Source organism: Plectrocnemia conspersa, unplaced genomic scaffold (genome assembly GCF_051122295.1).
Source record: "Plectrocnemia conspersa isolate PC_06_02 unplaced genomic scaffold, ASM5112229v1 ptg000009l, whole genome shotgun sequence".
Lineage (NCBI taxonomy): Eukaryota > Metazoa > Arthropoda > Insecta > Trichoptera > Polycentropodidae > Plectrocnemia > Plectrocnemia conspersa.
This window is the reverse complement of record NW_028277173.1, coordinates 999,586-1,026,275: the sequence shown is the minus strand read 5'-3', so window position 1 is coordinate 1,026,275 and position 26,690 is coordinate 999,586. Positions and strand designations below refer to the sequence as shown.

At 30.3% G+C, this 26,690-nt stretch overlaps 1 protein-coding gene across 1 annotated transcript in view; it reads right to left on the bottom strand.

Annotated features, from left to right (window-relative positions):
- Nucleotides 1–26,690, bottom strand: part of Neto (Neuropilin and tolloid-like) — a 228,289-nt gene that overhangs the window by 34,974 nt on the left and 166,625 nt on the right. Inside the window, exon 3 of the mRNA XM_088191360.1 lies at nt 25,726–26,424. Within this exon, the coding sequence (XP_088047486.1) occupies nt 25,726–26,424 (699 nt within the window). The remainder of the gene's footprint in view (nt 1–25,725; nt 26,425–26,690) is intronic.

The window sequence follows — 26,690 nt, the reverse complement described above, 5'->3', positions numbered from 1 at the left end:
TCACATTTTAGAGCTATTTTATTTTTAAATGATATTGGTAATGTTTTATTAAATTGTTTCCGACAAAGACGCAAATAAATAAATTATTTATGTATTACACAATTAAACCTAAATATAATACAAACAATATGTAGCATTATTCTATAGATCATATTTTATAAAAGTTGCAGTTATATCTAAGTACATTTTAAGAGCATATAAATTTATTTAATAAAAATTTATACGATTATATAAGGATATGATATAAGCACATCTTAAAAAGATACTCTATGAACACAAATAGATTATTATATTGTTGGAAATCAAATGTTATATAATGCGATTAAATGCAAAAATTAATATTAAGCAAAGTGCAAAAAACCAAAATATCAATTAATTATTAACCAATTTTTGTTTTTGTAAAAGCTTCAACTTTAAAATCTGTTTTTATCTTACCACAATTAAATCACTAATCTGTGATAACATAATCCAATAATCTCACCGTCGCATATTCTCTAGCTAGGCGACTATCGAAGATTTAATTGCAATTCTGAAGCTAAGTACGACAGCTGCATAATTTAATCCAGTGGTGTGGCTCGCTGAGCTTTCCAGGGAGGCTAATTTCAAAGGCAAAGTTAACAGTTTCCAATCCCTACTAGTATCACACACAAACACACACATATACACACACACGTCGGTGTGATTGTAAACAAAAATAAATTTTGCAGACATGGTTTGTGTGTTTTTGGGATGAAATAATTTAATATGTGACTCGATCGGGTCGGCACGCTCAACGTCAACAGATGCTTCAATTCGGTGGCTAAATAATAGAAAAATAAATCATTTTATAAAATGATTTATTTTTATATACGATGAAATAAGCTTTTAAGAAATACAAAGGATAATTTCCGGGATAGAAAATATATATTGCTACTGATAGTTTCCGAACAAGTATTGAATCTATTTAGGATTTTTTTCGGCATAGAAATATATTAAAGGTTCAAATACAATGTTGTCCTGGCAATAAATTGCAAAAATAATTTATTTTTTGTACATATTAATTTAAAGTTATAATATAGTCTCTTAACTTTATAATTTATTAATATTAAAATGTACCCAAATTAACATAAATACAAAGCACAAATTAGCTTTATTTATAAACTAATACGTATACATATATGCAATGGCTTTAGTTTGGAACTGATTACTATTGTTTTGGGTAATCTAAACCATGCACTCTGGCTAAACTAAATATGCAACTTGCTCAATTATAATGGAGTTTAGAATTAAGCCATCTTTGAATGGAAATGTGATTACTCGTATAACTTATAATATTTTGATCCATATCAAGGGAGATGTGTACAGTAATACAACATCTAGAGTCAGTGAAAATCTACAATAATTAATATATTACAAAAAAAATATTTGTTGTATTTTATAAAGCAATTAATAAAACTCTCAATATGTAATTAAGCCACCTCAGATTTTTATTAAATTACGCTGAAATCTTTTGCTGTATAACGAGATTGTGGCGGCCAATTGCCACATCTTAGTATCAGCTGGACTATGAGATAATCGCGTTCTTCGCAAAACCACCACAAATAGAACATATCAGTCGTGCAAAAAATAAGTAAGCCTAAAATTTTATTATAACAAGTCTAAAGGCTTCTAATAAGACAAAAAATATTAAATAAATTCTAGCAACCATTTCTAGGTCAACTATGCTATTTTTAACTTTTAAATTGAAGGTTAAAGGTTGAGCTGAACAGCGACGTGCAAATGACAGATTACGTGCTACTGAAATACGTGTCAATGAAACCGCTAAAGAAACTAAACAGCGACGTGCAATACAACTGTAAAGACAAGCGACTAAAAATATTGTAAATAGTCAAGTATTGATATAAGTTTGTAATACTAGGATAAATAAATTTAATTAATAAAGCTGGCTGCATTAAAAATTATATAAAAAAATACGCTAACGACATAAAAATAATAACGCGTGTTACATCTAACGCCAAATATCCATTTAAGAGGTAGAATTAAAAATTAATTATATTAAAATCGAGTCAATTACATTCACGAAACATAGAGAAGCGTAGACACTGTTTCTACTAAGTTAATAGGATAGTGCCATAGAATGAAAATCGAGTGTTATTAACTAAAGTATATCTCGACTTTAAGCTATAATCTAATTTAAAAACTTTGCTCTAAAGGCTTGTCGCCGTCGTGACTGTTAGAAACTTTGTGAAATATAATATTATTCTATAAACAATTAATCGATTAAAAAAAATGATTGCTCGGTGTGGAGTAATACAAGTTGCAAATGTAATATCGTACCTTATAATTTTAGGTTTGGATTTGATACCAAATTTATTTATTTATTTTTAATAATTCTTTCGCTGTAACCTGACAGGCGTAAGCCCAATGCGTTACAACGGACAAATCTGTACCAACTGAGTAAGTCAATCAGACATTATTAATACATACAAGAGAGTATTAACTACCAGACTAAAAGCATGGGAATCGTTTACATCTATATTATTAATTATAAAATATTATGTACTATACAATTTTTAAGCTGCAGCTAGGGTCAGTTTTTTTTTAAATAGCGCATTTTAATAAATAAAAATTCGAGTGTCGCCGCCGGGGCTTGTACTCGTAACCTCAGAGTCACTAGTCTGAAACGTTCAGTACTACGCTATTCCGTCCTTAATCAAATAGACGTTTCGCAACTGGAAAATCAAGTTTCATCGTCATTTTAAAGCATCATATAAAGGAGTATACATATTTCGTTATTCTAATAAGCGAGTGCAACGATTGGCTGGATGATCGCTGCATGGTTGTGATTCGTCAGCAAGCTTTGCAGCCCTGAATACTGAATATAAGGCTGGTATCCAATGAGGAGAGGGCAGACACCAGCAGAAAACGGTCACGGACGCTCACACCTTGAGTAGGACTCCACCATACTGTTGCTGCCACATCAATCAAGATGTGGCAGCGACAATTTCCATTGAAATCATCCCTCCGCCAGCTTCTCCACCACCGCTCAGAGAATAACGTTCTCGTTTATTATAGTAACTCGCAATATGTAATATAAATCTAATAAATTATTACCAGTTTTCACCTACGTTTTACTGGCTTCGGAGTTACACCCCTTAGGGTTCATAAACCTTAAAGGTAGAAGCGCATATTTTAATTATTGGTTTGTAAAATAAGTAATTAATTTTTTTATGATTTTTATTTATTATCTGCGTACATTTCACTGACTTTATTGGCACTTGAACCACTGTATTTGTATAGATACAGTGGTCTGAGTCTTTTGCGTCTGAGACTCTGATCGTTACGTTTGTCGGCGTAACGAAATAACTTGTTCTGCGAGTCACTTTTAAAGAATAATTTAGATAAATTATATAGAGTGGTCTTCGAGAAACTCAGAAATAAACCGGATATATAATTTATCATTTCTAGAAAAGGCAATACTGAAAAAGTACCGGAAAATGCAAAGTCACATAATTGTTAATGAACTAATACGTAAGTTGCTACATGCCTGAACCTGAATTTCATATTGTTACGCTTTTGGGTATCACAATGCATGAAGAGGAAGGAATATTACAATGTTTTCAATAAAGTTTCGAGTCATACCTTTCCACGATACACAATATAACAACGACGGAGCTTACAGGTTCGTGCTGAACAATGAGACAACGAAATTGTACTAGAGCTCCAAACGTTCAAAGTTACACAACATACGCTTAGAAGGAGGACAACAACAAAACGTAATCCTTCTAAAATCACAATAGACCCATGGGCAATAAAACGAACGATACGTTTCGCATGTGTACATACCAGAGGGTACGTCGTTTCCGATTCGCAATTGATTCCGGCGCATTGCCTTCTTGGAATGCTGCCATTGGGCTTACGTAAAACACTTTAACCCTTTGGATGACAACACCACGAAGGAATACTCATCATTCGACGAGAACGAAAAATGTAAAATGCGCTAATAAAGCTTTGGCTAAATGAAGGAGGAAGGTTCATAGTAGGACTAGTTACTACACGTAGTAAAAAACACAATCAAAGTTATAGAGAAAATTTACACTAAATTAAATAAAATAACCCATCATTTTGTCAAGCGCCATACGAGGGGTAATGATGTTAAGATGTAGGGATCTAAGGCGTGTGTGGTCGAGAAAGGTTGAGCGGCCCTGGTCACACGCGGTCGTGCTCAAACGATAATGAAGAGCGAAAGACGCGAGATAATTCTGTAGCTGTGTGCATTAGGCACATACAGGGTGTTTCTGCGTCGCGAACTCCCCCAGGACGTTGGATAAATATATTCATGAGAGCCGTGAGAGGACTAACAAGACCCAAACCCACCCCTATATCGCCCCTGGGTTTTTTGCAATTTTTAAAAAGGCACCGCGCGGGTTTGAAAGACGGAATAGCGGTGGTAATTAAAGCCAGGGTGAGACAGGGGAGGCGATAAGCTTCGGTGAAGTGTTGTAAGAAAGTTTCAACAAATAAGCGTAAGTGCTAATGTTTAAGTGAAAAATTATTTTGTGAGATTTTTAGTTTATCTTATAATGAGAATGCATAGAAAAAACAAAAATGACAATAACTTAACTTTATAACTTTCATTAGGTTTGGCTTTAAACAGCAAATGAACGTTTCGCAACTACCAAATTGAGCTTCATAGACATTTTAGAGCAGCATATTAGCGCATATCGATTTAATTATATTTTCGCTAGTAGTAATATATATCTACTGGTGAAAACGTATTTGGACTTTACTAGTGAAAATATACCTCTACAAAAAAATACACATTCACTGTAATATTTATACATCGGATGTAAATAAATAATGATAGGTATGTAAATATATATTACTACATATAAAAAAATTGAGAACATATAATTTTACAAGCACCTGCCAGATAATTTATATTTTCACTAGTAAAAATATATAATTACTAATAAAAATATATTCTGATATGATTTTACTGAAATGACATATTTAAAAAAAAATTTTCGGGATAGATTCGAGCTGTTTTTTCTAAAAATAAGCACATGAAACTAAATGTATTATTTATTTATTTTGGTGCAGTAAATCCAGTTGTCAAATTAATGAAAATACAATCTAAAAAACATTAAATTTATGTAATTCAGCTGGTGCTGTTGTTGATTTTTAGTTATTTCTTTGCTTCTTCCTTAGGTATTCGATCTGAATTTTCAGCTTGAATAACTAAATTTACTGCTACTAATCTAAATTCGTTGAATATTTCTTCTCATGCCTAAATTTTTTAAACGTTCAAAAAGCAATAAAGTCAACAATAATTCGGAAACAATTTTTAACACAAACGGAACGGCGTTAAAAACTACAATCTGTCCCATTGTTTATTGTGAAATTACTACCTAGAAAGTAGGTGCTTTTGAAGGCAATGTTCCGCTCCGTTTATTTATTGTTCGTATAAAAAGGGCTAAAGGAACCTGAAATACATCAGTTCATACATATAAGATAATTTCGCGTGTTAAGTGACGAGAGTGAGTGAGAGGTAAGAGCATGCGGTCAGCATGCCATTATCTCTCATTCACTCTCGTTACTTAGCATGTATGCGATCGAGAGGGAGAGTATTTTACTGCCCGCCCCTGATACATATATATTTTTGCTATGATTTTATCCAGAATCGTGCCCCTCAAGGAGGAATTTCCCCCTCCCCTTCTCGCCTGACCTGTGTGTAGGTAAAATACTTGAGATAAATAAGTTGCCATACGCGATTTTATTCCATTACGGATTCTACCGGTGAATGATTATATGATTTTCTATTCAAAAAATTGGCAAATTATGAATTATATGTTCAAAATATTAGGGGTTAGGGTCACTACAATGGATATAATATGCGGGGTAGAAATATTGGCCTTCAAAAGCGCTTATTAGACATAGATCCAAGAGTACTCTCTGTTCCTAATAATGCATATACCTTGAATTTAGTATTTGATATTTAATATTTGATTTTTTCCCAATTATTCAGGTGTTATATATACATATATTTTTGCTTCCACTTATCGATGGAATATTTTGAAGAAAAACATTTCAAATTTAATTCTCTAAGGTCTTAGTAATACAAGATGGGAAAGCAGAATTTAATCTATAAGACCCTTATTTTTTAATCTAAGAAAGATAATTAGCAGTTTAACAAAATATATGGCTCATTCTTTAGAGAAAAAAATATATGCTCTATAATTATTTGCAACTTAGCCGATTGCGTCAATGCCTTAAAAAAATTCTAAATTTATATAATGCATAAAAAAATGATGAACGTTTCAATATATTTACTAGCGATGCATTTTAAAGAAGCTGGGAAATTAACACACAGCCTGATTTTTTATAATTTGCCAAATTTGAAAGCCACGTCACTTTTTCTACGAAACCAAATCAAATTTGATTGCAGATCTCAAGCATACATATTTATTTTATAATTTATTTATTTTAGATCAAACGAGAAATTCCTTCAATCAAAGTTTTAGATTACCAAATAAATCTTTGTTTAGTTATTTGTATAATTTAAAAAAAAATAGATAATGCTAACATACAAAAATATTGTATAGAGTTAGATGTAAAATTACAGTCAGACAAAACAAACATATCAAAAAGAGATCTAGATGGTATCTAGTTATTTAATAAAAAACTGTCTTATCGGGATTTTTTTTCCTGAATCCTCATCATCGTAGAGATAGATTTAATATCAGGTTTCTTAAATTTTATTATTGCTCTTTTTTAACACTGCCAAAACTCAAATTAATTCAAAATTATCTCTCATTCACAATATTAATAATGAATTCTTTACGACATCCCAAAGAAAATATAATAATGATTAGACAGCAAAAAAGCTGTTCTAAAACTTCACCCAAAAATATATAGATATGGTATTCAAGAATGATTATTAATCAAGTGTTTCTTATTAAACCAGGCGAGAATATTACGGTAGAATCATGTTTTAGAGAAACTAAACCAATGCATAGGAAATAAGCTATAAAATATATGCTTTTATGATGATGGCAATATATTAATTTTTTAATTACTGTTACAAAATAAATATCATTAAAATATTTTTTTTATAAAAAAAATGTTCTAAATTTATACTGTACATTTCTTCACAGATTTTAAATTTTTTTTTGTATTTTTAATATAATGATTTTTATAATATGTTATTAAATTATATCGCGCCTAGAAAATATATCTATATTACATTGAGATTAAATCGATTAAATCAGTATTGTTATTGAAGCAATGTAAAATACAGTACTTTAATTAAAGTTTTTATAGCATATACGTTTTACCAATAATTAAAATATATTTTATCATTTAATAATTAAAATAATTTTACATATTAATTAGTTAATGGAACTGACCAAATAACTATGCACTGTAATACTAACAAAATATTGGGTATGCAAAAAACTAAATTAAAATAATAATAACCATATAAAATAATAATTATTATTAGCTGGAGCTCATAAAATTTAATTTTACATAATAATTGAGTTTACTTATTGTGGTGGCAAAATATTATGTGTATTATACAATAATGTATATCTTTATATATAGTGTATTAAAAAAACAGAGGAAATTTACAATCCGGAGAATTTCGCCCACGACTTTGGGAAGCTTTATATAGGGTTAATAATAAATATTTGAAATTCACGGAATTTACATAATTACGTTTTATTATTGACAAAATAATAATAAATATTATAGATGCTAAAATAATTAAAATTATTATTCAATCTATCATATTTCATTTTAAATATATTATAAATTTAATCAAACCAAATTATACGTAACCAAATAAACATAAATTGAAATTCTGTAATTCGCTCGTCGACACATGAAACCCTCACATTTCACGTATAACCGGTAAAAAAATGGTTTATTCACCCACACAGCACGATGATAGTGATGTGAATTTTTGATATGCGAAAGGGTGCTTTCCGGCGGTAGCGCTAATTTTCCCATTTGCTTTCATCGCTACGAGAAACTCGCAAAGAAGAATCGCACGTGCGAAATCCCGAAAAAAATTAAGGCCACACGGAATACGTTATGCAGTATCTCAGGGAGCTTTCTTTAAAAAACGATTGTCAACCGGTGATTTCTATCGCAGTAACGATATGATTTAATGCTATGCTATTAAAAATTTAAGAAAAATCTACCTCGTATGTGTAAGGTTAAAGCTCACTCCCTTGCATGGTAGAGTTCCGGTGAAATGTTTCACTTCCGCCACGTTGTTTACCATACGAAATTAGTAGAGGTAATGGTGCGCTTTAGATTAAACACATTCGACGCGGTTACACATTAAGCAAATTTTGCGTGGCACAATAAAGTTTATGCTATGGAATCTGGTATATGTTCTTATACTACACAATCATTAACACTAATACAGTTCCAGTATATATCATCCAGTCCTCTACAGTTGTTTTTTCAAAATTCACACAATCAATAGCTTTGGAACGGCTAATTAGACTATATTAATCGCTCGCGACAGCCTAGGTAGGAGGTCAACGCGAAAGTTATGAGCTAAAACGCGATATTTTTTGTATAATTTTTTTTTGATATAACATTTTTGTTGCCCTGTTTTTTTTAAACTCCACCAAAATTAATGAAATTTATATGAATTGCATTTATATCAAAACCGTTTGCTCTCTAATTATGCTAAAGTTAAACTACCAGCCTTTTGTAATTAAAAATATACATAGCTTTTAAAAACAAGGTTCGTTTTAAACTTTTTTTTGAACCCATCTATTTGCATTTTAGATAAAATGCAATCTATACAACCTTCGGTTAAATTGAAATATATTTAAATGCCAGATTTTCGGGTTTCAAATAAAATTTGATTTAATAAAAATTAAAACGCGACAATACACAAACAGAGGTAGCGCAGCACTCAAGCAGCAAACGTCTCTACTCATGCACTAATATATTTCAATGGAATTTTAAAATGCCTTATAAATCAATACAATTTTACTTTTTGGATCAGTATTTATGCTTCTAAATAATGAACAAGCGATAAGCGTTAAAAAATAACCGTATTGATAGAAAATAACAATAAAAGTGTTTAGCTTCATAACGCAACTCGAAAAACTATGATCTTAGAAAAGATTATAAACCGCAATTAGCTTCCTTGAAATATAATAAATATGTTCTTACAATTATCGTCAAAGTACTTTTAATAAAAAAACACATTATTACACAAAATATAAATTTTAAAAGCAAGGAGTTTTCAAAGAGACGTTTTAAGAGCTACCTTTTTTTAAAGAAAAAAGCTTTGTTTTCTCAAAGCTTTAATTAAAAATTGAAATATAGAGTATCTTGTAAGTTTCGAACTTACCATTTGTATTACTCTAAATTGAACGTTTAATTTAACTGGTTCTTAAATACGTTATGCTTTCGCATTTTAATTAACTATGTAAGCAAATAATTAATTAATGCAAATGTAAACTAAGCTTTATGGTGAATGCTTAATATGAAACATTATTAGTTTAAATATAATGCGATGATCTTAAGAAATTAAATTGAAAACTGAAAAATAGTAAGCGATGCAGTCAGAAAATTTACATCAAAAAATATACTATAAAAACTTTGCCCAGAAGATAATATTTATAAAATAAATAATAAATTACTCCTTATTCAATTTTGTGTGTTAAAATATAATAAATGTGTGAAATTTGGTCGAATAAGTATTATTTTTGCTTTTTTTTTACAAAAAAAATCTGGTTAAGACCATTCACTATCAAACTCGAGTAAAGCAGAGAATTAATGAGAAAAATTGCTGTAGCATTAATTTCATTGCTCTCTATGATAATAATCAAATGATCTGACATTAAAAGCGATCGTAAATCACTTTAGGTTGCTGTCTGATTTTATTAGACTTAGTATAACTAAGAGTAGAAAAAAAACATTAAATCTATATTTTTTGCTACTTTTACGTCTACATTACTAATTTATTACACTTATAAAATGACTAAGATTTTTAATTACTTTTTAAGGTGCAGTAATATCTCGCCACTAATTATATTCAAAGTTTTTCTATATATCTTTCACAAAATACGAATCGATTATATATTTTTAGACAGTGATTTTATTAAAACATATATTATGTCATCTACAAACGATTCAATGAATTTGTGGTGTATGTTATTGACTCAAATCAATCATTTCAAAATTTATTTATGATATATAGACTAACCTGAGATGGTTAATAAGGTATTGTTATGACAGATGAAAAAATCATATATGATACAATGTAAAGAGATACAATACAACGAAATCAAGCACAAAAGCGAGTTATATATTGTATAAAGCAATGCTAATGAGTGATGGTTCAGTAATTAGAGTGAGTCTCGTTAAATGATATATTACTACTTCCGTGTTTGATATACCATCAACTGCCTTATAATTATTTCTATAGCGAACCTTGTGCAAAATATTCACCAAAGGTTGTAATTTTACTACTGAATTCTCTTGATTTATACAAAATATCTCGTTAGTGGTTTTCCATTTCCTTTATGTCATTCGAAATTCATAGTTACAACTACACGCATTTTATTCAGTCAAATCGTTCATACTTATGTGATAAAAATAATACAAAGATGTGGTGTTGAAGAAGAATTAACATCACATCTTAAAATAAAATTAAAAAATAACTATTTAATGTGCAGTAAAAAAATCTTAGCATTAGTTTTTGTTATCAAACTTTTAAGCAAGACAAAATTATTTACTGATGATAAACGATTATAAATTATAAAAAAAAATGCTTATGGGTTTCAAACTTTTTTTTAGATGTAAAATATTAATTTATCAATTGATCAACTAGCGAAAAATTTACTTTCAATATTTACGCCCCTCATAAAAAAATAAAATTTCTCTCGGGTACTTCCTCCCTAGCCCATAAACGACCCCTTTGTGGTTGATTTAAAATATTTTTTTGTTGAGCGAAACAATGCATATTGTTTCTTTGAAAGTACAATATATTGTCTAGCGGTAACAAACGGTTATAACAATTTTAGTTAAGGTGAGCAATATTTATGACAATTGAAGGTCTTTAAAATGCATTGCTTACGCCTGACTTTTTAATGTCAAAATATGATAAAGATATATAAATAGTTTTTTATCGGATTTTATATGACGCTTTAAAATTATAAGGTATGTCAAGTTCTTTATAAAAAAACGTAAATATATACGTAAGATTTGTTTTCGAAATATCAATTAAAATATACTTTTTTTAATAGCAGTACGATCTTAAGCTAATAAACATTAAAAATAATAATTAAAGAAACCGTTATGGTATACACCTAAAATAGATGAGCACCATCCGACATATATTTTTTAGCTCTTCATAGTTATGCCAAAAATTTATAGAGATGCTGAACGGCTCGTGCAAGAAGCGGCAAGAATAAGGGACGCGATCGCGACTCTTTAAAGCACTCTAAAGCTCGTAGCCAAAGTTCCTTAGCAACTTAATTTTTAAAGAAATTAGTTTTGTATGGATCTAATAATTATTAATTATCAGATTTTTTCTAACAAGAATTATTTATTTTATTTAATAGAAAAAGTAATATCACATACAGTTTTAGAGCTTTTCTAAATTTTGAGTAAAGATTCTAATTTTTTCACTATGATTTTTTAAATAAATAGATACTATTTTAAATACCATTATCAGGACTATACATTAAGCCTGATACTAAAATTTGTAGCAATGACTTATTTAAAGCGTAGTAAGATTAAACGTTATAAATATTAGTGACTTGCAGAAATATTTTATTCGTTATATAAATGTTATACAAGCGCACGTGACGGTTGGAGATTTAGAGGAATTAGGCAAAAGTATTATCTAAGAAATGAACAGTCAGTGTCAAAATTAAATAAAATCTAGTGACAGCGTTGCCGACCGTTTCGCAAAAACTATTTCATAAAAAAAAGTATCAGAAAACAACACAGTCTATTTCCGACCCATATCGGTGCATTGAATTAAGAGTCAGAAGTAGGAAAAATAAAGAACACTGCCTTATTTATAAAATAGCATATTTACGATACTTCATTGCCGAATGCACTTTCATCAGGATCCTACAACTTTGCTTCCGAATTAAGACAAACGATAGTTCAGCCAAACTAGCACCAATTGTACCTACATCGTGTACCAATAAAAACTTCTTTATACTTCTTTCGTTTCTGTTATAGCTACAAAATCTGAAATCCAGGAATTTTAAACAATTCCAGAGTAATTAGGTATGTGAAAATATTTCACATTTTCTTTACTGATCTTTTGAGGTACTTTAATCAATAAAAAGTCTTCATCGCGTTATTGCTAAGTTTCGATTCATATCCATTTTTTAAGTAAAACTGTAAATTTCTAAGGTGGCCACAATGTTACATAGCTTTTTGATAATTATAAAGGTGCAAAAAATGCATATACAATGCGAAGCAATTTATATTTTAAAGTCTGAAAGCTTATTCAAAAAAGTTGAATCGGCCTTCATTTAGGTCAAATTCGTACAAATTTCGTGATTTGATAAATCCTAAGAAGTATTTTTTATGAATTAACTTAAAGCTTTTTGCGTTTCTTTATTTATACCAACAACCCGATCCATAAAATATTTTTTTCGGTTTTAATTAAAAAGGGGTAGCAAGTTTTAAAACAGATTACCGTTGGATGTTTGGATGGAAATTCCGAATGCACGTGCTATATTTTTTAAGACATTTGTAATGGATACCTTAATTTTTTTAATCGTGAAGGGTACTTAGTAGTAATTTTCAAAAAAGTTTTCTCACGGCGGTGTTCCGTTTAATTTTTTTTTAAACTAGTCTTTATACAGTTTTAGCCAAAATTGTCTTTGTGCAAATGATTTAATAGCGTGATAATACATTTTCCCGTCTATGAATTTTTATTTAAGATTTTTGCCTGTTATTAAACCTGCCGATTTAATACCTACATTAGAAAAAAGGCGGTTAAATTGCTGAACCTAACAATGTTATTTATTGTTAAAATAGTTAACAATATTGTTTTCGTGTATAAGTGGGTCATTTCCTACTGAGACGCAATTCAAGTCAATTCAACTCAGGCGTGATACTGAGGTTATGTTTCTAGACGTGGCGCATAATTTCTGCGGTTCCCGGATTTTGCCCGTCGGCAGAGAAAGTGCTCTGGCTGAGTTCTCAAAAAGGGCTCTACTCTGGTCCTGATATTACCATCGTTCTAGGATCTGTATAGTGTTTTTATTGGACATGATATATGCATTTGGACTGCAATGGTGAAACCATTTTCAGCCTTAGATGACTTTGGACTTTTAAAGGTTAATTTTTCGACTAATTTAGTCAAAGTGGTTTTTACAAAATTATGAATAAGGTCATGTCGTAAAAATTGCACTAAAATATTATATTTATAGCACTATAACACTTTATATAGCCGTACCCTATTTTACTGGTAAAAATTCTGCTGTAGTGTACTGTTTCTATTTATTTTTTTCATCCATTTTAGTCATCATTCTCTCTTTAAAGTAGGCATTTGCCCCAATTTTTTCACCACATGCGCAAGCACGCGATGTTTAAGCTTTCCATAACGACGACGCTAGCGACACTTGTTTTAGGTGAGTGGCTCATTCAATTACCATGTCTCCACACATAGCTATAATCCCATCATCCCACCTGCGACGAATTATTCATAATCTCGCACGCACGCACCAACCGCCGCCCCTTGGTGGGCCACAAAACCGCAAACTATTTATTTATGGTAACAAAACTTGTGTCAGATTTACACACACACACACACACACACACACACACTTACGGCGTGTTTGAAACGAGGGGTGCTAAAGAAAAGCCAGATTTTCTCTTTTTCCTTATATAAAATTATCTAACAGCATTAAAAATGTAAAAAAATAAAATAAACTTCATTAACCCTTTCCACGCAGCACGCAATTTCGGACTTTGGTACTATAACGCGACGACTATTTTATGATTTTAAAAGCTATATAAAAATCTTTTTAAATGCTTATTACAATTAAATAATACATTTTCATTGTATTATAAATATTGTGACAAGAATAAAAAGTAGCCATGTTTGAATTATGAACATTTTAGTGATTTTTTTTATTATTAAAATTAAAAAAATCACTGAAATGAGAATGCTATATCTCAAAAGGGGAAACCATAAACCATGTCACAGTAAATGTAGTATGCGCCTTATTTTAGGATTTTTTTGTGAAATGTGAATAAACATAGTATTTTCTACAAAGGAGCTTTTATGTCGGCCAAAGTTTTAAAATATACTTTGCGATGACTTTACGATGATGTGATACAAAATATGTTTATCGATATGGCTTTTCAATCTTCATACTTTTACAAAGATTGTTTTACAAAGTGGAATTATGCTAAACTTATATTTTTTCTTGTGAGATTGTTGTACAATGCGTATGAATTTAACAAACAAAGAACAACAACGCGAAAGGAAACTTTTTTATACAACTTTACTGTTTTTCTAAGACAATTTACATTAAATAGCATCATGTTGGTTTGTTATATTTTTATCTTTGCATATTTTTACTATGTGGAATCATTCAACAAGGTTTGGGATATAACGGGTTTTAACACAATAACTGCCTTAGTTTAAATTAGATGGCCATCAAACTTTTTCAAAAGTAATTTAGTAAATATCTCTAGCAAACTTGTTAGTAACTCTTAGCCATTTTGAAACAAAATAGCGGCTCTTAAAAATAAATAAAAAATTCACACATCTTTTTATCATCGCAAAGTAATTCAAGAAAAACAAATTTTCAAGAGCAAAATTGTTAAAATAAAATATGAAAATTCAAAATTCGCTTGCAACCTATTTATTATTTACGTAATGGATTAAATTCTTAATTGTACTAGGACTAGGATTGGTCTTTAACCACTTAAACGCCAGCGATGAGTCATTTGCTGAATATTTTTTTAAAGCAAGTAAACGAATTATTTACATTTTTTTTTTAATAATTAAAGATTATTGTACTAGCTTCATTTACCAGTAAACTAAATATTTTATATTTATTTTTAGAAAGAGCTACTAAAGCTATAAATTAATTTTAAAATGTATGTTTCACAGGACCGAATATCATGCGCGTACGGTGAGATACATTCCCTTTCGCTCGCTCGTATGTTAAATAACGAGATAGAGTGAGAGATAAGGGATGCGTTACATGCGTTCCGCACGCCAACTTCTTCTCGTTCACTCTCGTCACTTAACACGCGAGCGAGCGAGCGAAAAGAAATGACCGTATGCGTCTGCCGAATACTTGGTTGATTTACTCAATGAATAAATTACATTTTTTCGGAATCTTAAATAAATATTTTGAGAGGTGGGAGGCTTTGGTCCAATTTAAAACAAAAGCAATTATTTAAAAAAAAGGTGGATAAACTCCAAAACAGAGCAGTAACGTTAATTGTAAAACAAGCGGTAAATACATAAGCTTACACCATGAAATTTCGCTCTCAAAGGCTTGCTGTACTTGCGGCCCTTAGACTGATATTTATTATAAACTATAAAAAATTAAATTGTTATCTATAAACAAGTAATATGAAACATTTAAATATATGCCTGTCCTATGTAGAGTGAAAGCAATGATGCTATTTTTTATAAATTGCGAGTTATTCAAAATAAATATATAAAAATATTATATAATACAGATTTTTATACTAATTAAAAAAATAAGATCCTTCAAATACCAACACAAAGTAATTTACTAAAATTAAAATTAATATGAGATAGCAATGGCATAAAAATAAGTCGCCCCAACTTAAAACTGTAATTCATAATTGATAAAATTCGCTTAAAAATTCAAAACATTAAAAACGTTTCGTGGTCGCGTAAATTTAAAGCATTGAAACCGGGAGCTGATTTTAATTATAAACAATATAAATGGTTTTGAACCATTATTGTGCATTTAATGTACTTATGTATGTGTATTTTTAAAATAATTTTTATAAAAAAAGTATTGTTTTAGCTTAAATTGTTAGGGGTTTTATTTTTTTTTCCTTAAATTATTTTAAACCACTAACGTTTTATTTTATATTTTTATTTTTCATACAATGGTAATTCATAATAAATTGTAAACATTATGAGTTTCGCGAGATTCGTATGCCCATCATATGATTCGCACAGCGTGGAAAGGGTCAAGAATGAAAATTAAAGATTTGTGATAAATGTTATAACATAATCATTTTTAATAAAGCTAATCTTTAGTAATGCATTAAGGATTTAATATATTTTTTTATTGTCCTAGTTTTACAGTTATTTTAAAATAATACACAACATGAATGCTTTATCATAAATAACTCAGAGTTACTGTTCTAAGACGCAGACAAACAACCAGATCCGACCTTAATTGGCTTTTAGAATTCCAGCATCAATTTTAATTAAACTCTAGCAGCACAGAAACTAACTAACGAAGCGTAGTGTTATTAAATAGTTTCATCTCTTCCTAATAACGGACCAATCCTTTTCGAGCGAAGGTTGGTGGGAGGGTTTAGAGTTGATTTAAGGTCCCACCGATGTATTAGAGTTTCGTCCTTTGGCGAATTCTATGCGCGAAACTAAATTGACTGGCTTTGCAGTTACAAGGTACAGGTGCGCAGGTAGTAAATTTCAGAGAGACGAAGGAGGTATTTTAAAACTAAGTTGTGTATCGAACGTGTAACAAAGGATGTTACGTAGGCTCAATTTGGGGAAATATATATGTTTGTGGATATTAATTAAGACTGTCTGGTAAAAAAGTAGAGAGCCTCCGGATTAATTAACTATCAAGAAGTAAAGTGGGTCGAGTGACTTAGATGGATGACTAGATGCCGAGCGATAGTAACGAGTGTTCTCTGTGCCCTCTAGAAAAGTATGTTCCGGAAAAAAAATGTGTTTGTACCAACTAGTTTTATTTACAATTCAAGTCTGTCTGAAGAACGTAAGGAGTCCCTATTTTTATTTTTTATTGTGTACGCTCACAAGAAAACCGTTTTTATTGAATTTTTTTAGGGAAGAGCAACGTTGCACGTTTAAATGTGCATAACGAAATAACCAATGACATTATCTTATGATGAGTTTTCATCCCAAATATTGAACGCTGAAAAAAATCTTCCACGAAATAATAAAGCAAGCCAATGCGAAGGAGAGATATGGCGATAATTGAATTTGAAAACCTTTCACAGACGCGCGAAATTAGTTGAATATTTTATGTGATGGAAACGAAATATAAAAAAAGAAAACACCGTAATAGAGGGCATACATACATTTTTATTGCGTTTCAATTCCTCGTCTCTTTTGTTCGGATCCGTACGTATGTATGTATTCATTCTTGTTCCTCAATAATAAATGGAATAGCCGATGGTGCTTCTGCTAGATGTGAGCTCGGCAATTTTACGTGTGATCTATCCCAAAGTTCAATGAAATGGAATGTTAAATCTTATGTGTGAAATTCGACGTTCAAAATTGGAAATGATAAATCTGATATAGGATATATTTGATATGAAATTTAATGTTTTGAACGCATTAGAAATAAGCACAGATTGATATAAAGGTATCTAAGTTGTGGGCGTTTAATACTTTTTTTATCTTTTTTACCTGACATTTGCTTGAAACGGTAATTTTTATTTAATCCAATAATGATGTACACTGACAATATAGTAACCAACTATTTTTTATGATAGTAAATGGTATCATAATAGGTATCCATATACAATGTAATAGATCAATGAACGCCAAGGCTTCCAATTCGCGCGTGCTAGAACCGAATCACAAGAAGAAAGTCATATACGATTTAGAGATTAAGTAGGGAGTGAGAGCGGTGCATCGAAAACGGACTTAACAGTCCGAAAGTATTTTTTTACAATGTAAGTTTCATTCGTTTCGGCATCCGCAAATATAAAAAGAGCAAATGTGATTTATATAATAGAAGATTATACAATTTTATGATGCTTTGAAGTTTACGATCCGCGAGAGTTGACAATAGTCAGCATTTTTTTGTTAATCCTTTGACTCATAGAAATACATTTTTGCTGTCAATAATGTATGAAGACAGTTAAGTCGTTTAACGTGTTTTTACGATAAGCAAATTTATATATGAAAATGATCCCACGATCACGGACTAATAATAATAATTTTGTAACATAATATTGTTGTACAAATTCAATATCCTCTTTATCATTATTAACTAGTTCGTCAATCATATGCATAATTGTAGATGCTGCAATTCAAACATCTGTCTTTGAATATCACATTTCCACTGACTGTATGATTTATTAGCATATTAAAAGCTTTTGAATGGGACCTGCTATTAAATGGTCCAGTTGTAAATGAGATTGTATTTTTTTTTTATGAATTCGACATTATCGTTAACCAATTAACAACCTACTTATACAATGTATTACCATATTCACATATCCCAAATAGCACGCATTGTCTCGCTAACTAATAATTATTGCTATTCGATACTTTTTTACAGTATCGAGATGCAAATACAATGGTTTCGCTTATAAAGGGCCACCAAAAAGACACGTTTTACATTAGAGAAAGGTAGAAATCCAAGACATAGTTTAACAATATTTGTGTATAAAGCATATAAAAGTAGTTTTACAGTTGTCAAGGATTTTGACACCCGCAAAAAACAGAAGTTATAGTTACAACTGATTAAAAAGTAAACAAGGTAACGATATACAGTAAAAAGCGAGCGGCAAATACTTAATAATACTCCTATATTTCAAGTTCAAACCTATATTTAACAGGATAAATTGTAATAAATAAACTGTACTAGGATCGGTAAACATATTTAATTGACAGTTTTTAAAATTAGAGCCATTACATAACACATCTTTGTTTACTAACTCAATAGATTTTAAATAGCAGCAATTAAATAACAATGCCATTCTAATAGTAAAAACTAGTATTAAAACACTACGCCAGTGCATATTAACCCATTAATCTTTAGAAATGGTGACTACGATAAAACCAAACTTGGATTTTAATATAGACATAAAATGCACAAGCACATTTTGCTTTAGAGACGTGAATTATTATTTTAAAAGCTCTAGTTGATATAATATATATCTATAACCTTATATTTTTAATAATTAACCTGATTTATATTAAGCTTGTAATTTATTTATTTCTAAAAACAATATATAGACAAAGTAAATATTTAGAAAAAAATACGATATTTATATGTAATATATCTTCTAAAAATAAGGTTGAAATCAGCGTGTAATTTAATGTATCTACGCTGATTTTAAAGAGGCATTTAAAAAAGTTTGTCATGATTGCTGGATTGTAAGATTTTTCTTCTAAAAATGGAAGGCAGTTTTGAATTGCAAAAGGTTTGGGTTAGAACAGGAAAAATATGGTAGATAATAATATAAAAATATTTATAAATAACTCTATTATAGAAATAGTTAATAATATAATATAATATAATATACTAAGGAGTATTTGCAGATAAAACATTAAATTTTTAAGGTACATTGTAATTACATAAAAAAAAGTAGAAACATAATTATATTATCCAGAATGAAAAATATGTTAAGTATAAACTCAAAAAAATAATTTATAATAGTATCGTATTGCCTTATTTTATTTATTGTACAACAATATTAGATATGTTTGATAAATTAGATCAACAAATGTTGCAAACATGAAATAATAGGGCAATGAGATTAATCTTAAATAATAGATTTGCTACTTTTAGAAGTATGATGTATGTTCATGAAATATTAAAGATGAATGTTTTAGTATTTATATATAAGTTAAAAAATAATATGTTATTACTAAAATGACATATTTTAAAAAATATTTATTTTATTTTTTAGATTAAATTAAGACCATCGTGGCCTAATAGTTTACCCCAATGCGCCACGATAGTCAAAAACAAATTTTTAATTTACAAAATAAAAAAAAAATTAAATAGAACAATACTTAAAAATAATAAACATAACAAAAAATTATAAAATATCAAAATTAAATGATACAAACTGGATCAACTCCTCGTAGCTGACTTTTAACAGGTCAATATGTAATGCCAGCGTATTAAGGAGCCGGATGGCCACAGCTATAGGCGAGTCGGTAAGTGCGGACGTCCTAGCCCTAACGGCCATCAAAAGAGGACGCGATTGTGATTCTCGAAAATGTTCCGGAACCAAAACTAGAATTCCTCAAGAATAGTTGGATTGTCGACAATACCTTTTAGTAATTTGAAAAAATGCTTAGCGACATACAACTTTCTGCGAGATCTAAAACGAGCTCCTAAAAGAAAGGCACTGGGATATATGTACGGATAATAACCAAATGTCTATTTGTAAAGGTATCTTAAATACCTTTTTTGAATTTTTTACACTAAAAGGGAATATTTGGCTATTCGGGGATTCCAAATTATAGATCCCGATTCAAAAATGCTATGAACTAAGGTGTCATAGAGGATGCGAATAACTGACGGATCGTCAAAGTGAAAGGCATTCTTCACAACAAAGCCGAGCATCTTGGAAGATTTATCACAGACGTCGTGTATGTGTAGAGAGAACCTCCATTTGCTCTCGAAAGTGATTCCGAGATCTTTAGTGGAAGTTTCTCTAGTCAAAATGTAGCACCTAGATGGTAAAAATAAGCTGATGGCGAATGGGATCGAGAAAATAACACAGCATGGCACTTTCCGACAGTAAAGGGCAGACGGATAACGAAAGCCCATCTCCATAGAGAGTCTAAATCACTTTGTAGAGAGAAGGAGTCCACAACAGATCGAATGCATTTATATAATTTTAAATCATCTGCGTACAGAAGAAAACTTGAATTTGTAATTTCTGTATTTATGTCATTAATAAATAACACAAAAAGCAGAGGGCCCAGATTGGATCCTTGAGGAACCCCCGAAGGGGTAAAATATTCCTTCGACAATCGGCCACCATAGGTTACAAACTGTCTGTTATGAGATAGATTTAGATATGGGGGGCAAATGCTCTCACCTATCCCCCAAATGACGTTACTACTGATATTGTAAAAAATAATTTAAAACCAATAACAATATTTTGAAATATCGTTTCAAGAGTAAGTTATTTTATTTAATTCAGCAACTCTATAGGTAAACTATTTGTAATTTAAATTTTTGTATCATATATTGATTTTAAATGTAATATTTCATCGGATAACAGTTTACCAAGATCAAGTTAATTTTGTTTGATAGTTTTTTTACTTTTTTCCGAATCTCGTTGTCACTCAAGTCGCGAAATAACCATATGAAACTGAGTGCATCATTTATTTATTTTTATGTATTAAATATAGTTGTCAAATTACTCATAATACAATACATAAAATCATAGTATTTAATCTGAATTTTCAGATCAAATACCTAAATTTACTGCTACTAATTTAAATTCATTGAATATTTTAAGGTTCAAAAAGCAATTAAATTAACAATAATTTGCAAACAAATTTTAACACAAATGAAGCCGCTCAAAAAAATACAATCTGTCCCTTTGAATAACAATGTTTATTGTCGAAGTACTTCCTAGAAAGTGGGTGCTTTTAAAGGCAATGTTCCACTCCTTTTATTTATTGTATGTATAAAAAAGAGCTAAAGGAACCTAAAATACATCGCAAACAACTAGTTTAGTTCAGATTTTACATGAATATATTCTTGCTATGAGTCGGACCCCTCAAGGAGAATGGGCCCCGTGAATTTGTTCCGTCTCCCCTCCCCCTCTCGGCAGGCCTGCCGGTATGCATCATAAGATTCCCTATCGAGCTCGACGGTTTACCGTTACATTCTAATTAGAATCCACTACTATTTGCCTCTCAGCCATACACCGTGGGGGTGTTACCCTGCACTTCTAAAGAAATATTTACCATTTTATTTTTATTATATAATAATGTTCTTTTCTTATAATAAATATAAATATTTTATTGGTTTTGGAAAAAAAAGTAGTAAGAATACATTTAATAATGACTATAATAATTATATTTATTTAAAATATCGTTGAAATTCCGCACAAAATTAAAAAAAATCAGATACATAAGTAGTAAAATTATAGAATGAAGTTAGTGGTATTGTAGGTTAATCAAATTTATTCATTTAGCAATCCAGAACTGACGCCGATCCCCTAGAAATAAAAATGGGAGTGGTGTCGCATGCAACGAAGAAAGAGATAAAGCATGCTCTTTCGTGTAACGGTATTTCGTCCAGATGACATGAGAATCTTATGAAGCTGCCGGCATAGTCACATTGGAAGTACGGCAGGTAACCCAAGCTTGCACCAATTGGATCGTACATAAACGTAGTTTCAAATCGAATTGCAAAATTTGACGAAAGTTGAGCTTGGTATCGCTATAGCAGCAGAACGCGTGCGAGTCGTCAAGCCCGGATCTTCTCGTACAAACTCGCTAAATTGCGTGACATTTTTGCTCCGTGGTCATTCGCTTTATTGTAAAACTGGTCTTTTTAAACATCCTGAGCCACCATTTAATTAAATAAATACTCAGATATTGATTGACACTGTGTAATCAGCAGCGTCATAAGAATAGTTGTTTTTGTAAAACTGTTTTAGGCAGAATGCGCGTTGTTCCCCCTGGGAAGCATATTTAAATAAATAAATATTTAAATCGAGATTTAGCATTATACAAAATTTATCTCAATAATGTACAATTTTTTCATGCATAAAAATTTAAACAACGTTTGTTATAAATTTATTAAAATATTAAATTTTAATATAAATGTAGATTTTTCAGCATATCATGGACCGTGTGATCAAACCCTATTTATTTTGCAGTGAAATAGCAAAAAAAACACACACACACACACACACACACCATAAATACGCAGTACATATTTCGTAGACGCATCGAAAATTCACTCGTGCATGACATTTGACGTGTACGTGACGTGAAAGAACATTGTTTGTGCGGTTTTTGCGTATCACTGAGGCGAAAAACTGCGAATAGAAAATCCTTTCAGAAAAGGCAACATTAATGACGTCATTACAGCCATCGGCGATCAAAGCTTCGCACAGAAGAGCACGACCGCAGTAAGTTATCCCGTGTCATCTGAAGGTAAACAGATCGGCTAACCGAGGATCATTTCAAAAGACAGTGATTTATGTCCAGCGTCTTCAGAATCGCTTTTGACGAGGGTGCGTCAAGGTATTAAGCCTCATAGGGGTACTGCCAAAGTGATATTAATTAGGCTAAAAACCAAAGCTGTTTCGGCCCGACCGAGCGTACATAATCAGCGGAGTCTAATCCCTGGGTCCATTACGATTATTATTCCCCAGGATAAAATATTCATACTGAATCGCCCACCTGTCACGGTTATGATGATCGATAAATACGGATCATGGTTGGAAATGGGTCTACCGGAGTCTTTAAATATGGCCTTTCAATGTAAATTAATATTAATCTCCCTTATACCACACATAAAATATTTAAACGATAAAGTCAAAAACGTAATATACATATTCGGCATACTTGAGAATTATAAAGAAGTAAATAATATTTTAAATGATGAATTCTATTATATATATATATAAAAAAGTTTAAAGAAATAAAACTTAAACCTTAAAATATATCAATAGTTGCTAATATAAACTTTTGTTAATAAATACAAACATCCAGCAAAACTATATAAGCATAATTTGAGAACTACAAAACATATTAGATACTGTATATACACTATTTAAGGGTAATGTAGTAAGTTTAAATACGAAATAAACAAATTTGACAATATAACTATTTTTCTAACTATCGTTGTAACGTATTGGGCTTACGCCTGTCAAGCTATAATGGAATATTTAAAATAAAAAATAATGTAAGTTAAATTTTTTTTAATTAGTTTTAAAACTTTCATTAAATTAGGTTTGGGTTTGAACAGTTAGGGTTTGGGTTACGCAACTGTTACAGTGAAGCTATATTTTTAGTAGAATGAATTTAATTTTACTAACTTGGCAATATATGAAATATCAGTTTACATGTATTTATTCACCGTGCGGATGGTAAAAATAACGCTTATAAAAAACTATTTTTTTAATTTAAAATGAAAATATTTATTTAATGAAAAAAATATTTATATAAATTATATGTATTGCCTATTGCTAACATATGCTAGCAAAAATTTGTGGGCTATAAATTGTTGGAATTAATTGACGCGCTGATCAATTGTTAGTGATTTTATACTAGCGGTAAATTGCTGGCGGTAAATTGCGGACGATAAATTTTCTGGATCTTGGTTTGAATGACCTTAGAGCTAACAGTGCATCTGGTTAGACTTTCTTAAAAAAAAATTAAAAGCTTCAGCCTAATTTTATTAAGTAAAATTATATATAAAATACAAAAAACGTATATTTTTTTTTGTATTTCATAATTAGCTTTCAGCTAGTTAGTAATATTAAATATATATGTATAAAATAATAATAATTGTAGTTTAGTAAATTACAAGCAAATGCTACTAATATCGTATAAACTCAATTAAAGATTCAGACCAAATATATTTATATTCCTTTAAAATAAACTATATTTGATATTTTTTGTACTATTTTTAAATATAATACATTTAAAATATTATTAAACCACAAATTTCAGTTATTTTAATTTTTTAGAATTTTTCTAATGAAATACATAACAATCATCCTATGATTCAGTAAATAGTTTTAAAGCTCAATAATATAAATAAATATATCATGTTTTTTTATATATAAATAAATAATATTTGTCTAATTTTACATTTTTTAATTATCTATTTAAAAACTAGAATATTATCTTAAACCAGCAATGGTTTATAGTTATAGCGAGAGTTAAAATTTAAACTCTATTTAGGAAAAAAGATTTTATACTGCTTAAATGAATGCTTTAAAAACGTAAACAGCTCACGTCAACACTAAAATGTTCTCGAATTATCAAATTTCAATTGAACACCACTGATCATATAAATAAGGAATCTCTTCATTTGCGTACACAAATAAAAAATGAATTAACAAATAAAGATTTGAGAGAACAAATCCTGCATCTGTAGTATAGCTGTTTAAATCTAGCATCTTTGTCGAAAACCATGCAAATTAAGATTTGGGATATGAAACTTTGCGATATCGCGCAGTAAATATGATAAAATAAGCTAAAGTAGTGTAGGTGTATACGTCAATTAATAACGTTTAAATATATTCAGAAAACATTAGGCTACCGAAAGCATACACAGCCACAACTGGTCAATCAGGGAGTGATTAATTCCCTGCCAGGCGACCCAAAGATTACCTAGCTGTTATATGACCCTACAGCTGAGATTTGACTAAAATGTTTTTTTTTTTGTTTTGTATGAATAAAAATAAAGTTTATTGAAAGCATTTAATTTTTTTACTACTTCATGTATAACATAAGTATAAGAATATACCACGTAATACTAATATTACTAAATCCATATCTCGTATTAGAGAAAATTTAAAATATATTAATATTATTTTTATACACTATATCATAGTCTATGTTTCAAGTTATTAAAATGCGATTTATAAACAGGGAAAGTGAACGCATTTTAGCATATTTTTAATGACTCAAACTGCTGTTTATTAAGCAATTTTTTCTGCTTATATAATTAGACATATAAATAAAATTTAAGTTAAAATGTTATTTGTTGTTTTTGATCCAAATATTCTAAAATTATATATTTAATTATTTATACCCTTTTCAGAACAGAATAATAGAAAGCCACTCACCAGAAAGTACTTTGATGCAGTCCGAGTTGTTCGGATAATTTCCTGGATACCCAGGACTGAAGAAGGACTGCTGATCTGGCTGTCCTTCGATGAAGGGCTTGCAATATTCAGGCACCAACTCCGGATCTTCCGGTACCTCTCTCCTGAATCTGGCGATCATGTCATATGGCGACTTTCCTGTCGACTCCCTGTCGATATGTTTCCCCTTCTCCAATTTTAAATTGCTACTTAAACTTAAATTATTTCTATAAGTCTTCGTCTCGATAACGCCACTATCCGGATATGCATAATTTTTGCTCTGCCACACGCGCAAAGCTCCCACATTGTCATTCACTAAGCTAACATTGGCTAAGTTAGTAGTCTTTAGGGGGCTCTTCTCGTCGTTAACTATGGAATAGGATGTTTTGCTCACGTTGAAATTGTCTTTTTTGCGCAACTTGCTCAGATCGCCCTTAAAAAGCTTCTCGTTCTCTTTGCGAAGAGCCTCGCGTCGCATCAGGGAGTATCTCTCCAGTTTGGTCCACATGTCTATCTTCTCGGGATGCATCGCACTCGGAAAACTATCAGTGGACTTTTTCAAACTCATCAGTTTAAATGTGTCGTTGGAGACGACGACCGACTTTGAATCTTCGCTGAGAGTTGCCAGTGGGATGCTGAAGGTGGTCGACGAGGAGAATGTTGAAGGCGCCAGTGTAGCTCCTGAAAATAAAAAAATCTGTTCAAAATCTTGTGATCAATCATTTTTTTAGTTTAAATTGGATTAATAAATTAAAAATAATGTATATAATCATTTGTACAATATAAGGTATAACATTAATAGTTTGATATCTATATTGTGAAAATAGTGATTAACAAAGGTAAAAGCCCGTAAAGAAACAGAATTTGCGAACGAAAAAGGTAAGAAAGAATAAAATCAAAAATATGAATTTTGTACATTATTATTGAGAGAGGTTTTTTGTCGAAGC